Source organism: Coregonus lavaretus (assembly GCF_964263955.1).
Source record: "Coregonus lavaretus genome assembly, chromosome: 12".
Classification (NCBI taxonomy): Eukaryota; Metazoa; Chordata; class Actinopteri; order Salmoniformes; family Salmonidae; genus Coregonus; species Coregonus lavaretus.
The window spans coordinates 31,327,124-31,341,879 of record NC_139999.1 but is presented as its reverse complement, the minus strand read 5'-3'; the positions used below and the strand labels follow the sequence as shown (position 1 = coordinate 31,341,879).

The following is a 14,756-nucleotide window of genomic DNA, read 5'->3' as shown; positions in this document are numbered from 1 at the left end:
CCCTACCCTGGACAACGCTGGCTAATTGTGCGTCGCCCCATGGGTCTCCCGGTCGCGGCTGGCTACGACAGAGTCTGGATGTATGGAGTAAAAAGTACATTATTTTCTTTAAAAATGTAGTGAAGTAAAAGTAAAAGTAGTCCAACATATATATAGTCAAGTAAAGTACAGATACCTAAAAAAATTACTTAAGTAGTACTTTAAAGTATTTTTACTTAAGTACTTTACACCACTGCCTTTAACCATGTGCCACCCACATAATATAACCTTATATGATCTCTATGATACTTTCACTGGGCACAGCGGGGACATGACTCCCCACACATTCTGAAATTGCATTTTTGTCCCCCCCAGTTTTTTCATTGCACTGTGATACAAAATTGTATTCTGTGTGCTTTAGGACCATGCGGATGCCTCAGAGCTGTGGGTAGACTGTTTTCCGGTTTGAGCCGGCTGGATTTAGGACCACACAGACACCACAGAGCGTGCGGAATGGCTGTGTAAAGGCAAAGTTTCTGAAAGGCTGGCATATAGGACCAGCACGGGAGAGATGAATAGTTGACTGATCTAGCTGGCAAGGTAACTGCTGTTTTACAGAAAAAAAGGCTTATTCCCAGTGCTGAGCTAGTAGTGTAACTGACATTTTATGTTAGCTAATGTTTCATTCCTTCTCGACTGAAGTGAATTAACTACTAAACAGCAAAAACAGGTTTTATTTTTTGTGTGCAAATCTATTAAAACTGAAATATATCACATTTACATAATTATTGAGACCCTTTACTCAGTACTTTGTTGAAGCACCTTTGGCAGCAATTACAGCCTCAAGTCTTCTTGGGTATAACGCTACAAGCTTGGCACACTTGTATTTGGGGCGTTTCTCCCATTCTTCTCTGTAGATCCTCTCAAACTCTGTAGGGTTGGATGGGGAGCGTCGCTGCACAGCTATTTTCGATCGGGTTCAAGTCCGGGCTCTGGCTGGGCCACTCAAGGACATTCAGAGACTTGTCCCGAAGCCATTCCTGCATTGTCTTGGCTGTGTGCTTAGGGTCGTTCTCCTGTTGGAAGGTGAACCTTCGCCCTTGTCTGAGATCCTGAGCGCTCTGGAGCAGGTTTTCATCAATGATCTCTCTGTACTTTGCTTCGTTCATCTTTGCCTCGATCCTGACTAGTCAAATCAAATCAATTTTATTTGTCACATGCGCCGAATACAACAGGTGTAGACCTTACAGTGAAATGCTCACTTACAAGCCCTTAACCAACAATGCAGTTTTAAAAAAGAATACCAAAAAAATCACACAAAAATACAATATAAAATAATACGAAATAAAAGTAACAAATAATTAAAGAGCAGCAGTACAAATAACAATAGTGAGGCTATAGACAGGGGGTACCGGTACCGAGTCAATGTGCGGGGGCACCGGTTAGTCGAGGTAATTGGGGTAATATGTACATGTAGGTAGAGTTATTAAAGTGACTATGCATAGATAATAAACAGTAGCAGCAGCATAAAAGAGGGGTGGGGGGGGGGGGGGGGGGGGCAATGCAAATAGTCTGGGTAGCCATTTGATTAGATGTTCAGGAGTCTTATGGCTTGGGGGTAGAAGCTGTTTATAAGCCTCTTGGACCTAGACTTGGCGCTCCGGTACCGCTTGCCGTGCGGTAGCAGAGAGAACAGTCTATGACTAGGGTGGCTGGAGTCTTTGACAATCTTTAGGGCCTTCCTCTGACACCGCCTGGTATAGAGGTCCTGGATGGCAGAAAGCTTGGCCCCAGTGATGTACTGGGCCGTACGCACTACCCTCTGTAGTGCCTTGCGGTCGGAGGCCGAACAGTTGCCATACCAGGCAGTGATGCAACCAGTCAGGATGCTGTCGATCGTGCAGCTGTATAACCTTTTGAGGATCTGTGGACCCATGCCAAATCTTTTCAGTCTCCTTAGGGGGAATAGGTTTTGTCGTGCCCTCTTCAGTCCCTGCCGCTGTCTTCTCCCAGTCCCTGCCGCTGAAAAACACCCCCACAGCATGGTGCTGCCACCACCATGCCTCACCGTAGGGATGGTGCCAGGTTTCCTCCAGACGTGACGCTTGGCATTCAGGCCAAAGAGTTCAATCTTGGTTTCATCAGACCAGATAATCTTGTTTCTCATGGTCTGAGAGTCCTTTAGGTGCCTTTTGTCATGTGCCTTTTACTGAGGAGTGGTTTCCATCTGGCCACTCAACCATAAAGGCCTGATTGGTGGAGTGCTACAGAGATGGTTGTCGTTCTGGAAGGTTCTCCCATCTCCACAGAGGAACTCTGGAGCTCTGTCAGAGTGACCATTGGGTTCTTGGTCACCTCCCTGACCAAGGCCCTTCTCCCCTGATTGCTCAGTTTAGCCGGGCGGCCAGCTCTTGGAAAAGTCTTGGTGGTTCCAAACTACTTCCATTTAAGAATGATGGAGGCTACTGTGTTCTTGGGGACCTTCAATGCTGCAGAAATGTACCATAACCCCAGATCTGTGCCTCGACACAATCCTGTCTCGGAGCTCTACCGACAATTCCTTCGACCTCATGGCTTGGTTTTTGCTCTGACATGCACTGTCAGCTGTGGGACCTTATATAGACAAGTGTGTGCCTTTCCAAATCATGTCCAATCAATTGAATTTACCACAGGTGGACTCCAATCAAGTTGTAGAAACATCTCAAGGATGATCAGTGGAAACAGGATGCACCTGAGCTCAATTTCAAGTCTCATAGCAAAGGGTCTGAATACTTCTGTAAATAAGGTATTTCTGTTTTTTTATTTTTAATACATTTGCAAAAAAAAAAAAAAAACTGTTTTCACTTTGTCATTATGGGGTATTGTGTGTAGATTGCTGAGGATTCTGTCTGTCTGTCTGTCTGTCTGTCTGTCTGTCTGTCTGTCTGTCTGTCTGTCTGTCTGTCTGTCTGTCTGTCTGTCTGTCTGTCTGTCTGTCTGTCTGTCTGTCTGTCCGTCCGTCCGTCTGTCCGTCCGTCCGTCTGTCACACACACACACACAATTGCACATGTTGTGCTGCACATATTCAAAAATAGTTTTTCACTTCATAGAAAGTATTCAGCATTAGGCTATTTAGTGTAGTCATAAAGAACAGTAAAGTGTTCAAAGCAATGCAACTCTGTCTTGCTGTATGTATCCTCCCAACATGCCTCTTGGAACCCAAAATACGATTACCATCTAGATGACAAACACAGTGAAGCACTCGTGATCTCTCTCTCTGTTTTTTTTATTTTTATAGAAGGAAGCTTTCTTTTACTTTATAACTCTCCATGTGTCCAGCATTCAAAGAATGAAAAGTGCAGCCATTTACTGGAAATAACCTTTTGTAATCTCTTTGGTTAATTAAATCAGTCATCCATGATTATTGAGCCTACTATAGACGAATTAGATTTGTAAGTATTTGCTTATAGGTTGAACTCCTTTGAATTCTAGGGTTATTGGTCTGTACGTCATGGCAGCGCATAATCCCCCCAAATCTTAAAAACACTCTGCCCCTGGCCCCCTGTCAACTCCCAGTTGCCAGACTGACAGACTGACCAGACAGGCGGAGGCTTTGAAGGGGTATTATCTCTCTCAAGTTCACTGAATCCCATACATACAGATATACAGCCATACCCCAGACAAAATACGATAGTATACTATCCTCTAAATACTGTAGTATTACTATATTTATATACTATAGTATTCACTGTAGTTTTTTTGCAGAAGTATGCTATAGTATTTACTGTAGTGTTTTTGCGGAAGTATACTGTAGTATTTACTGTAGTGTTTTTGCGTACAAGACTGTAGTATACTATAGTATTTACTGTAGTGTTTTTGCGTACTTTACTGTAGTAAAATGCTATAGTATGCGCTACACGATCGAGGGATACTACAGTGTGGAGTATAGAATTCTACAGTTTACTACAAAATTCTATAGTAATCACTACATGGTCGAGCGATACTACAGTGTGTAGTATAGTATTCTATAGTATACTACAAAATTATATAGTAAGCACTACAGAATCGAGGGATACTACAGTTTGCAGTATAGTATTCTACAGTATACTACAACATTCTATATAGTAAGTACTACACATGATCAAGGGATACTACAGAGTGTAGTATAGTATTCTACAGTATACTACAGTTGACCAAAGTTTACTACAGAATACTAAAGAATTCTATAGTAAGTACTATAGTATTCTATAGTAAACTGTAGTATGTTTTTATGTGGGTGGCCTACACATAGCCTACACAGAGCCAAGGGTAGAGAGCAAACACTGCCTTCAACCCCATACTGACCAACTGCAAGACAGTATGGCTGATGAATAGGAGAATGCAAGACTTAAAAAATATAAATGTAAGGGTTCGAGTTCTTAGTAGAGAACTGTGAAGTACAATCCAAAGAGCCAATGTGTTTTCAATGCATTAGTGTTCTTTTGTTGTATCATTTTTGTAAGTGTGACCAATAACCATCCTATTTTATCCTCATGTCAAATACATTTCCAAACCCCAGATTGGCTTATTTTTTGGATAGACCAACTGGCTTATTGTTTAGCTATAGCTCATTAGTGTTGTGTATTACACTCTGATCTTCAAAGTATTTTGTATTCACTTACCCTGATTGTAATATTTCCAGACTAAGTAAGCGCAAATCTCTAGTAAAGCAGTGAGGAATGTAAAAAGAGAAACAAGGTCGCCCTCTGGTGGCAGGCTTGAGGTAAAGCGTAGATGCCAATTTTGCACCAGTGGATGATTATATCTGGCTCATCCATCAGATTTTTTTTAGATACTTAATGATGGTATGACATAACTAATTTCCCATTACCTTTGACTTTGTTCCCCATCTCAGACTGAGATGTATGTATTTTGAAAGTTTCATATCTTGAAAAGTTGAAAACATTTTGAGAATATATCAACAATGGACTAATGAAACAAATACCAAAAGCTCGTTTTTGGGTGGCGTTTTCCTTTAAGTTGTCCCAAGTTGTCTTAAATAGCTTCAGGACCACAGTAAACAGCACAGAATCAAATCATTTTCATAAAATCACAACATAAAATGACCAACATATTTATCAACAAAATCAATTTATTATATCAGTAGGAAGATGGCTATTGTTTGAATATGGCATCCAAACACTGAAAAATACAGTAAGCAGAAATGTTCAACTGCAACACCCCCCAAAGGTGTGACAAGTGCCTCTCTTTCTATATACAGTGCATTCGGAAAGTATTCAGACCCCTTGACTTTTTCCACTTTTTGTTACGTTACAGCCTTATTCTAAAATTGATTAAATTATTTTTTTCCCCGCATTAATCTACACACAATACCCCACAATGACAAAGCAAAAACAGGTTTTTAGACATTTTTGCAAATTTAGATTGAAAACTCCCCGGAAATATAACATTTACATACAGTACCAGTCAAAAGTTTGGACACACCTACTCATTCAAGGGTTATTCTTTATTTGTACTATTTTCTACATTGTAGAATAATAGTGAAGACATCAAAACTATGAAATAACACATATGGAATCATGTAGTAACCAAAAAAGTGTTAAACAAATCAAAATATATTTTATATTTGAGATTCTTCAAAGTAGCCACCCTTTGCCTTGATGACAGCTTTGCACACTCTTGGCATTCTCTCAACCAGCTTCATGAGGTAGTCACCTGGAATGCATTCAAATTAACAGGTGTGCCTTCTTAAAAGTTAATTTGTGGAATTTCTTTCCTTCGTAATGTGTTTGAGCCAATCAGTTGTGTTGTGACAAGGTATGGGTGGTATACAGCATATAGCCCTATTTGGTAAAAGACCAAGTCCATATTATGGCAAGAACAGCTCAAATAAGCAAAGAGAAATGACAGTCCATCATTACTTTAAGACATGAAGGTCAGTCAATATGGAACATTTCAAGAACTTTGAAAGTTTCTTCAAGTGCAGTTGCAAAAACCATCAAGCGCTATGATGAAACTGGCTCTCATGTGGACCGCCACAGGAATGGAAGACCCAGAGTTACCAAATAAATGCTTCACAGAGTTCAAGTCACAGACACATCTCAACATCAACTGTTCAGAGGAGACTGTGTGAATCAGGCCTTCATGGTCGAATTGCTGCAAAGAAACCACTACTAAAGGACACCAATAATAAGAAGAGACTTGCTTGGACCAAGAAACACGAGCAATGGACATTAGACCGGTGGAAATTTGTCCTTTGGTCTGGAGTCCAAATTGGAGATTTTTGGTTCCAACCGCCGTGTTTTTGTGAGACGTGGTGTGGGTGAACAGATGATCTCTGCATGTGTATTTCCCACCGTAAAGCATGGAGGAGGAGGTGTTATGGTGTGGGGGTGCTTTGCTGGTAACACTGTCTGTGATTTATTTAGAATTCAAGGCACGCTTAACCAGCATGGCTACCACAGCATTCTGCAGCGATACGCCATCCCATCTGTTTTGGGCTTAGTGGGACTATCATTTGTTTTTTTAACAGGACAATGACCCAACACACCTCCAGGCTGTGTAAGGGCTATTTTACCAAGAAGGAGAGTGATGGAGTGCTGCATCAGATGACCTGGCCTCCACAATCCCCCGACCTCAACCAAATTGAGATGGTTTGGGATGAGTCGGACCGCAGAGTGAAGGAAAAGCAGCCAACAAGTGCTCTGCATATGTGGGAACCCCTTCAAGACTGTTGGAAAAGCATTCCAGGTGAAGCTGGTTGAGAGAATGCCAAGAGTGTGCAAAGCTGTCATCAAGGAAAATGGTGGCTATTTGAAGAATCTCAAATATAAAAAATATTTTGATTTGTTTAACACTTTTTTGGTTACTACATGATTCCATATGTGTTATTTCATAGTTTTGATGTCTTCACTATTATTCTACAATGTAGAAAATAGCAAAGTATAAAGAAAAACCCTTGAATGAGTAGGTGTTCTAAAACTTTTGACCGGTAGCGTATGTAAATAAGGTATTTTTAATACATCTGCTATATTTTCTACAAACCTGTTTTCACTTTGTCATTATGGGTTATTGTGTGTATATTGATGAGGAGAGCAAATTATTTAATCCATTTTAGAATAAGGCTGTAACGTAACAAAGTGTGGAAAAAGTAGAGAGGTCTGAATACTTTCCGAATGCACTGTAAGCATTCAGCAAATCATCATTATTCATTACAAAATAATTTTCACACTTGCATATGCCTATAAACTCTTGCAAAAATGATTATTTTAGCACAGTGATTTGATTTAAGTTATCCCTGAGGTGTAGGCCTAGTATACATGTGTTTATGTGTCTAGAATTTCTGACTTCATAAATCTATTCTTAGTCCATTGAGAATTTACAGAAAAGGACTAAGCCTATCCTTTTCCCAAATAAACTTGTACATACAGTAGGCCTATATGTAAAGAGAAATTGCCATCTAGGATGACGGTATAGGAAGACTGTCTCTTTCACTGTTGAATTAGACCAAAGGCAATTGAAAGTTCCTTGTGATAGTAAATCAGTAAACCCTGAGTCGTACATTTATGTTAGATACAGCAATATTGTATTTCTTAATTGACACCCATGCCAATAAGACAAGAAGACAGCATTGTATTATCGGCAGACCCTGGATATTAGTTTCATCCATCCCCCAATCTCAGTTCAGAAGCGAGAGTTTGACTCACGTCACTTCCATATAGAGCATTGTCCACAGAGAGTCAAAGAAAGCTTCTAAAACAGTTTTCAGAATATTTATAAAGCAGTATGAATGAGATGACCTTAATAAAAACTTTTACTGCATTGGCCAAATAACCGAGATCTAGAGATCTGGAAACAGTTCAGCCCTTCTAATACTGAGCAGTAATTCTGATTTCAGATGAAGACATGCTCACAGTGTGAACGGGCATAAGTTTTAAGTATAACTCCAGGAAAAAGATATTGGAAGTGCGTGGAATTTAAATAAATTGGCAGCGTTAGACACCTCACTTCTTCACTTTCTTCTCTTTCTTTTCCTTCTTGGTCTTCTCTTTTTCTTTCTCTGCCTTCTTCTTCTCCTGCTTCTCCGCCTTGTACTTCCATATGGGTGGCTCCAGATGACCCTTGTGCCTCTTCCTCTTCTTCTCCTTCTTAGGCGTGGGCTCTCCAGACTTGACTATCTGGATCTTTGGGATGCAGCCGGAGGGGAACACACTGTTCCTGTGGGCCATGTGCCTGGGGATGAAGGTGCGCACCCCAGTGGAGGCTATAGAGATTATGCTGCCCCTGCGCTCCGTGTCCACACAGCAGGACGTGGCGATGGTCTCGGCCGAGTGGATGTGGGGAATGATGGAGGATACGGAGCCGTTGCTGTGGCACACAGAGCCCTCCTCCAGCTCCTTCTCTGAATGCTTCTTCACCAGCTCTTGCACGGCCAGGCGCCTCTTCCCCACCTCAGGGGGGCTGGTGGGGCAGAGGGGCCTGCAGCTGGTGGCCACTAGAGGGCTGTGGACGCTGGTGGTGATACGCACCATGTGGTCCAAGACCCCGTTTTCCTGGGGGTCTCGGGGAAAGTTGAAGCCGAAGGTGGACTTGATGCGCTGAGTGATCTTCTGGCTGGCGCTCTTGTTGGCCATGGCCTTGGCCACCAGCACCTTCAGCTCTGGCCACTCGGGGACGTAGCTCTCAGTGAACTGCTCAGCTTTAGGCCGCAGGTTGAGGCGGCGAAGGCGGTTCAACGTCTCGTAGCGGCCCGTCTTTAGTGCCCAGTCCCGCGCACACTTCTGCTTCGTGGTGTCTATTGCATTTAGGTCTGCACCTGGGAGAAAAATAGCAGAGAAGGAAAAAAATTGCTCAATTGAAACACTTTTATTCATATTCCATTACATATACAGTGGGGAGAACAAGTATTTGATACACTGCCGATTTTGCAGGTTTTCCTACTTACAAAGCATGTAGAGGTCTGTAATTTTTTATCATAGGTACACTTCAACTGTGAGAGACGGAATCTAAAACAAAAATCCAGGAAATCACATTGTATGATTTTTAAGTAATTCATTTGCATTTTATTGCATGACATAAGTATTTGATACATCAGAAAAGCATAACTTAATATTTGGTACAGAAACCTTTGTTTGCAATTACAGAGATCATACGTTTCCTGTAGGTCTTGACCAGGTTTGCACACACTGCAGCAGTGTCGCTGGGCAATACGGACTTTCAGCTCCCTCCAAAGATTTTCTATTGGGTTCAGGTCTGGAGACTGGCTAGGCCACTCCAGGACCTTGAGATGCTTCTTACGGAGCCACTCCTTAGTTGCCCTGGCTGTGTGTTTCGGGTCGTTGTCATGCTGGAAGACCCAGCGACGACCCATCTTCAATGCTCTTACTGAGGGAAGGAGGTTGTTGGCCAAGATCTCGCGATACATGGCCCCATCCATCCTCCCCTCAATACGGTGCAGTCGTCCTGTCCCCTTTACAGAAAAGCATCCCCAAAGAATGATGTTTCCACCTCCATGCTTCACAGTTGGGATGGTGTTCTTGGGGTTGTACTCATCCTTCTTCTTCCTCCAAACACGGCGAGTGGAGTTTAGACCAAAAAGCTATATTTTTGTCTCATCAGACCACATGACCTTCTCCCATTCCTCCTCTGGATCATCCAGATGGTCATTGGCAAACTTCAGACGGGCCTGGACATGCGCTGGCTTGAGCAGGGGGACCTTGCGTGCGCTGCAGGATTTTAATCCATGACGGCGTAGTGTGTTACTAATGGTTTTCTTTGAGACTGTGGTCCCAGCTCTCTTCAGGTCATTGACCAGGTCCTGCCGTGTAATTCTGGGCTGATCCCTCACCTTCCTCATGATCATTGATGCCCCACGAGGTGAGATCTTGCATGGAGCCCCAGACCGAGGGTGATTGACCGTCATCTTGAACTTCTTCCATTTTCTAATAATTGCGCCAACAGTTGTTGCCTTCTCACCAAGCTGCTTGCCTATTGTCCTGTAGCCCATCCCAGCCTTGTGCAGGTCTACAATTGTATCCCTGATGTCCTTACACAGCTCTCTGGTCTTGGCCATTGTGGAGAGGTTGGAGTCTGTTTGATTGAGTGTGTGGACAGGTGTCTTTTATACAGGTAACGAGTTCAAACAGGTGCAGTTAATACAGGTAATGAGTGGAGAACAGGAGGGCTTCTTAAAGAAAAACTAACAGGTCTGTGAGAGCCGGAATTCTTACTGGTTGGTAGGTGATCAAATACTTATGTCATGCAATAAAATGCAAATTAATTACTTAAAAATCATACAATGTGATTTTCTGGATTTTTGTTTTAGATTCCGTCTCTCACAGTTGAAGTGTACCTATGATAAAAATTACAGACCTCTACATGCTTTGTAAGTAGGAAAACCTGCAAAATCGGCAGTGTATCAAATACTTGTTCTCCCCACTGTAGCCCTGTAATATAATATCATAATGATGATATTGTGCGACATGAATAATAGAAAACAAAGATTCTTCTTGGTTTATGATGGATAGAGGTGAGAATCAATTATCTTTAAGGTGATGGGGATAAGGCTACAGTTAGCTGAGCTTGTTTTCCTTAACTCTTTTAGAATATTGATAAATGTGAACTGGCAGTGAGAGTCTGTGACTCCGTTGGATACTACTGCTCTTCCAGAGAGGCCAAAATAGCTAAATAACCCTGGATAATCCCCTGGCAACCAAGACGAAGGAATCAAAGATTATGGCAGAGTGCATTAAGGTAGGCTGATGTCCCCAAATTGATCCCTTAAACCTGGCAGCTGTCAAAAACACATTCAATCAACCAGAGAAAGCTGACCGCAAACATGGGTAGACACACCACAGGTACATCCATCCATCCCAACCCAACTACATTACTACATACTTCCTATAACCCTAGGCCTTCGATCTGTATGTTCATGCCAAGCCCCGAATTGAACAGAAATTAATGAAGACCATAATTGCCAATTCAGCAACATTGCTGACTGGGGATCAAAGCATAGGCTAATCCCATAATTCTGTGTGTACTACTGTCTCTTCCTCCTCTCTCCTTCTCTGGTATTTTTTTCCAAATCTGTTTAGAGGTATGCCCTTTGGAATCTCTGAAGTAATTTAATTATTTTACCTAGCGGGACCTAATAGATGGCACTGTTGTGTGTCTTACTACCAGGGGACCAGAAATCAGCCCTGGCATCTATAACACACCAGCCCATTGTTTTCCTTGATGCCCCCACCGGCCCATTTTTTTCCTCGAGGCCCACCACATCGGCCCATTTTTTTCCTTGAGGCACCCATATTAGAAGGATAATTATAATTTTTAGCAAAAAACCCAAGTTACACAGCCCCACTTGGCTAAAAATTTACCAACCCATCTGGCATTGGCCAGAAATGCCAGATGGCCAGTCCTCCCCTGCTTACTACGAACACTGAGGTGCCTCTGATAATACACACGTGAGCTATTTGCTATTGTGAACGGTTCACAAACATATAATGTAGGCTTACACCCAGTAAACACTGGTAGGTTGGGGTCAGGATTACGTTTTTGTACTTCTAACATCTATTTGTCTGGTTGTCTAAACACTTCTAAGATGTTCCCTCGTGTATACAGTAGGGTGTGTATAGTAGTGCTGAAGTGGAGGAAGCCTCTCACTCACCGGCCATGACGAGGGAAGACACCACATCGTCTCGGCCCTGCATGGCAGCTTTGATGAGTGCAGTGAAGCCACGGCAGTCCCGGATCTCTGTGTCTGCCCCGGGGTAGTAGTTGAGGATGTAGGTCACTGTAATGGTGTGTCCTGGAGAAGGACACAGGGTGAGAATGGGTTTAGGGGATCATGAGGTGCCATTGAAAAGATTAAAGGCCTGTCACAATTGGCACACTATTTCCTATATAGTGCACTTCTGTTGAAGTACGCTGAACAAAAATATAAAAACAACATGCAACAATTTCAAAATGTTACTCAGTTACAGTTCATATAAGGAAATCAGTCAATTGAAATGAATTAATTAGGCCCTAATCAATGAATTTCACATGACTGGGATTACAGATATGCATCTGTTGGTCACAGAGACCTTAAAAAAAAGGTAGGAGCATGGTTCAGAAAACCAGTCAGTATCTGGTGTGACCACAATTTGCCTCATGCAGCGTGACACATCTCCTTTGCATAGAGTTGATCAGGCTGTTGATTGTGGCCTGTGGAATGTTGTCCCACTCTTCTTCAATGCCTGTGCGAAGTTGCTGGATATTGGTGGGAACTGGAACATGCTGTCATACACTTCAATCCAGAGCATCCCAAACATCTTCAATGGGTGACATATATGGTGAGTATGCAGGCCATAGAAGAACTGGGACATTTTCAGCTTCCAGGAATTGTGTACAGATACTTGCCACATGGGGCCGTGCATTATCATGCTGAAACATGAGGTGATGGCGGTGGATGAATGGCACGACAACGGGCCTCAGGATCTTGTCACAGTATCTCTGTGCATTCAAATTGCCATCGATAAAATGCAATTGTGTTCGTTGTCGGTAGCTTATGCCTACCCATACCATAACCCCACCGCCACCATGGGGCATCAGCAAACCGCACGCCCACATGACGCCATTCATGGTATCTGCCTTCTGCCCAGTACAGTTGAAACCGGTATTAATCTGTGAAGAGCACACTTCTTCAGCGTGCCAGTGGCCATCGAAGGTGAGTATTTGCTCGCTGAAGTCGGTTACGACGCCGAACTGCAGTCAGGTCAAGACCCTGGTGAGGACGATGAGCATGCAGATGAGCTTCGCTGAGACGGTTTCTGACATGTTGTGCAGTAATTCTTCAGTAGTGCAAACCCACAGTTTCATCAGCTGTCTGGGTGGCTGGTCTCCGACTATCCCGCTGGTGAAAAAGCCAGATGTGGAGGTCCTGGGCTGGCGTTGTTACACGTGGTCTGCGGTTGTGAGACCGGTTGGACGTACTGCCAAATTTTCTAGAACGACGTTGGAGGCGGCTTATGATAGAGAAATTCATATTAAATTCTCTGTCAACAGCTCTGGTGGACATTCCTGCAGTCAGCATGCCAATTGCACGCTCCGTCAAAACTTGAGACATCTGTGGCATTGTGTTGTGTGACAAAACTGCACATTTTAGAGTGGCCTTTTATTGTCCCCAGCACAAGGTGCACCTGTGTAATGATCATGCTGTTTAATCAGCTTCTTGATGTGCCACACCTGTCCGGTGGATGGATTATCTTGGCAAAGGAGAAATGCTCACTTACAGGGATGTTAATAAATGTGTGCAAAAAAATTTGAGCGAAATAACCCTTTTGTGCGTATGGAACATTTCTGGGATATTTTATTTCAGCTCATGAAACATGGGACCAACACCTAACATTTTGGTTTTATATTTTTGTTCAGTAGATATCCATCATCTTTCTATCTCACTTCCTCTCTCTCTCGACTGTCTTGTTCATTGGTGGACAATCACAATCCACCCCAGGAGAGTACGGCTATAAAAATATTGAAATGCTCTTGGTCCCGTGGCAATCTACTTAAGCCCCTTTAAAAGCCCTACTTAAATGACAAACCAAGTGACCTGAAAAGCCAAGTGACCTTTCTCCAATAACCATGCTTCTGAAATCTAAACACCCCCATATTAGCCTTTCCTTCCCATTCTAAACTGTATCAACATCTACCCCATTTTAGAGTGGCCTTTTATTGTCCCCAGCACAAGGTGCACCTGTGTAATGATCATGCTGTTTAATCAGCTTCTTGGTCTGCCCCCCCATTCAGGTGGATGGATTATCTTGGCAAAGGAGAAATGCTCACTAACAGGGATGTAAACAAATTATGGTGCCATTTGGGACGCAACCTAGAAATGTGCTAGTGAGGCTTGTTTTACTGTGTAGTATTTAGTAATAGGTCTGGTGAGAGTGGCTAACCTGCTTGTGAAGCGATCATCAGTGCTGTGTTGCCATCGTTGTCCTGGTGATTTATGTCCAGGTAGGGACAGTGGTGAAGATATTGCACAATTTCCAAAAAACCCTTATAGCACGCCACCATCAGACCGGTCTGTTGGGTGAATAAGTAGGATTAGAATTATATTTCAAAAATCACATTACAATAGAGTCAAGGCTGCAATTAAATCCAAAACCAATTCTACATGACTTTAATGAAAGCATTCAGTGTCTTTATACAGACTCGCTGGATCATACACCACCAAAAGGCATCCCAAATGTGAAATAACAGGAGACCCATACCCAGCCATTGTGGTCCACCTTCATGACCTCCTCTTTTGTAACCCCTCTCTCGAGAACCTTCCGGAGCGCCAGGGTGTCGTTCCGAGCACACGCCTCATACAGCGTGTTGGCGGTGCCCTGTGAACCACCTTCCTGCTTGTAGTCTGGAAGCACTGAGTCATCTGAGAGGACACTCCCAGAGTCCGACTCACTCCCTGACAAAGACACCTCTGAGGCGTCCTCATCAGGTCCTTTGCCCAGGAGGGGGTCCTCGGACACAGAGTTCTTCATGGTGGTCATCTTGTGGCTCAGAGAGACCCGAATGCAGAGTGTAAGAGACGGAACTGGACCCTCAGCCTACATCACAACTGGAGCTCTGAGGAACAGAACCAGAGGGGTCAAAGGTCAGAGACTGAAACACAGTCTGGCATGGGCCCACACTTAGAGATCTACGGAACTAAATCAGTGGTCAGACCAGTTTGTTCATTGTGTTAGCATTGAAGTTGAGGCACACCCATAAAGATAGTTAGAGGATGCAACATTGAATCTGTCCCATTATGGCATCT

General features: G+C 43.1%; 1 protein-coding gene across 1 annotated transcript; it reads right to left on the bottom strand.

Annotated features, from left to right (window-relative positions):
• Positions 1–7,962: 7,962 nt before the first annotated feature.
• On the bottom strand, positions 7,963–14,490 carry LOC311138805 (photoreceptor ankyrin repeat protein-like; the record flags this gene model as incomplete). The annotated part of the gene is made up of 4 exons (XM_084173619.1): positions 7,963–8,774; positions 11,625–11,765; positions 13,894–14,023; positions 14,212–14,490. 4 exons carry the CDS (start codon positions 14,488–14,490, stop codon positions 7,963–7,965), a joined length of 1,362 nt encoding a protein of 453 aa, XP_084029745.1.
• Between the last annotated feature and the right edge of the window lie 266 nt (positions 14,491–14,756).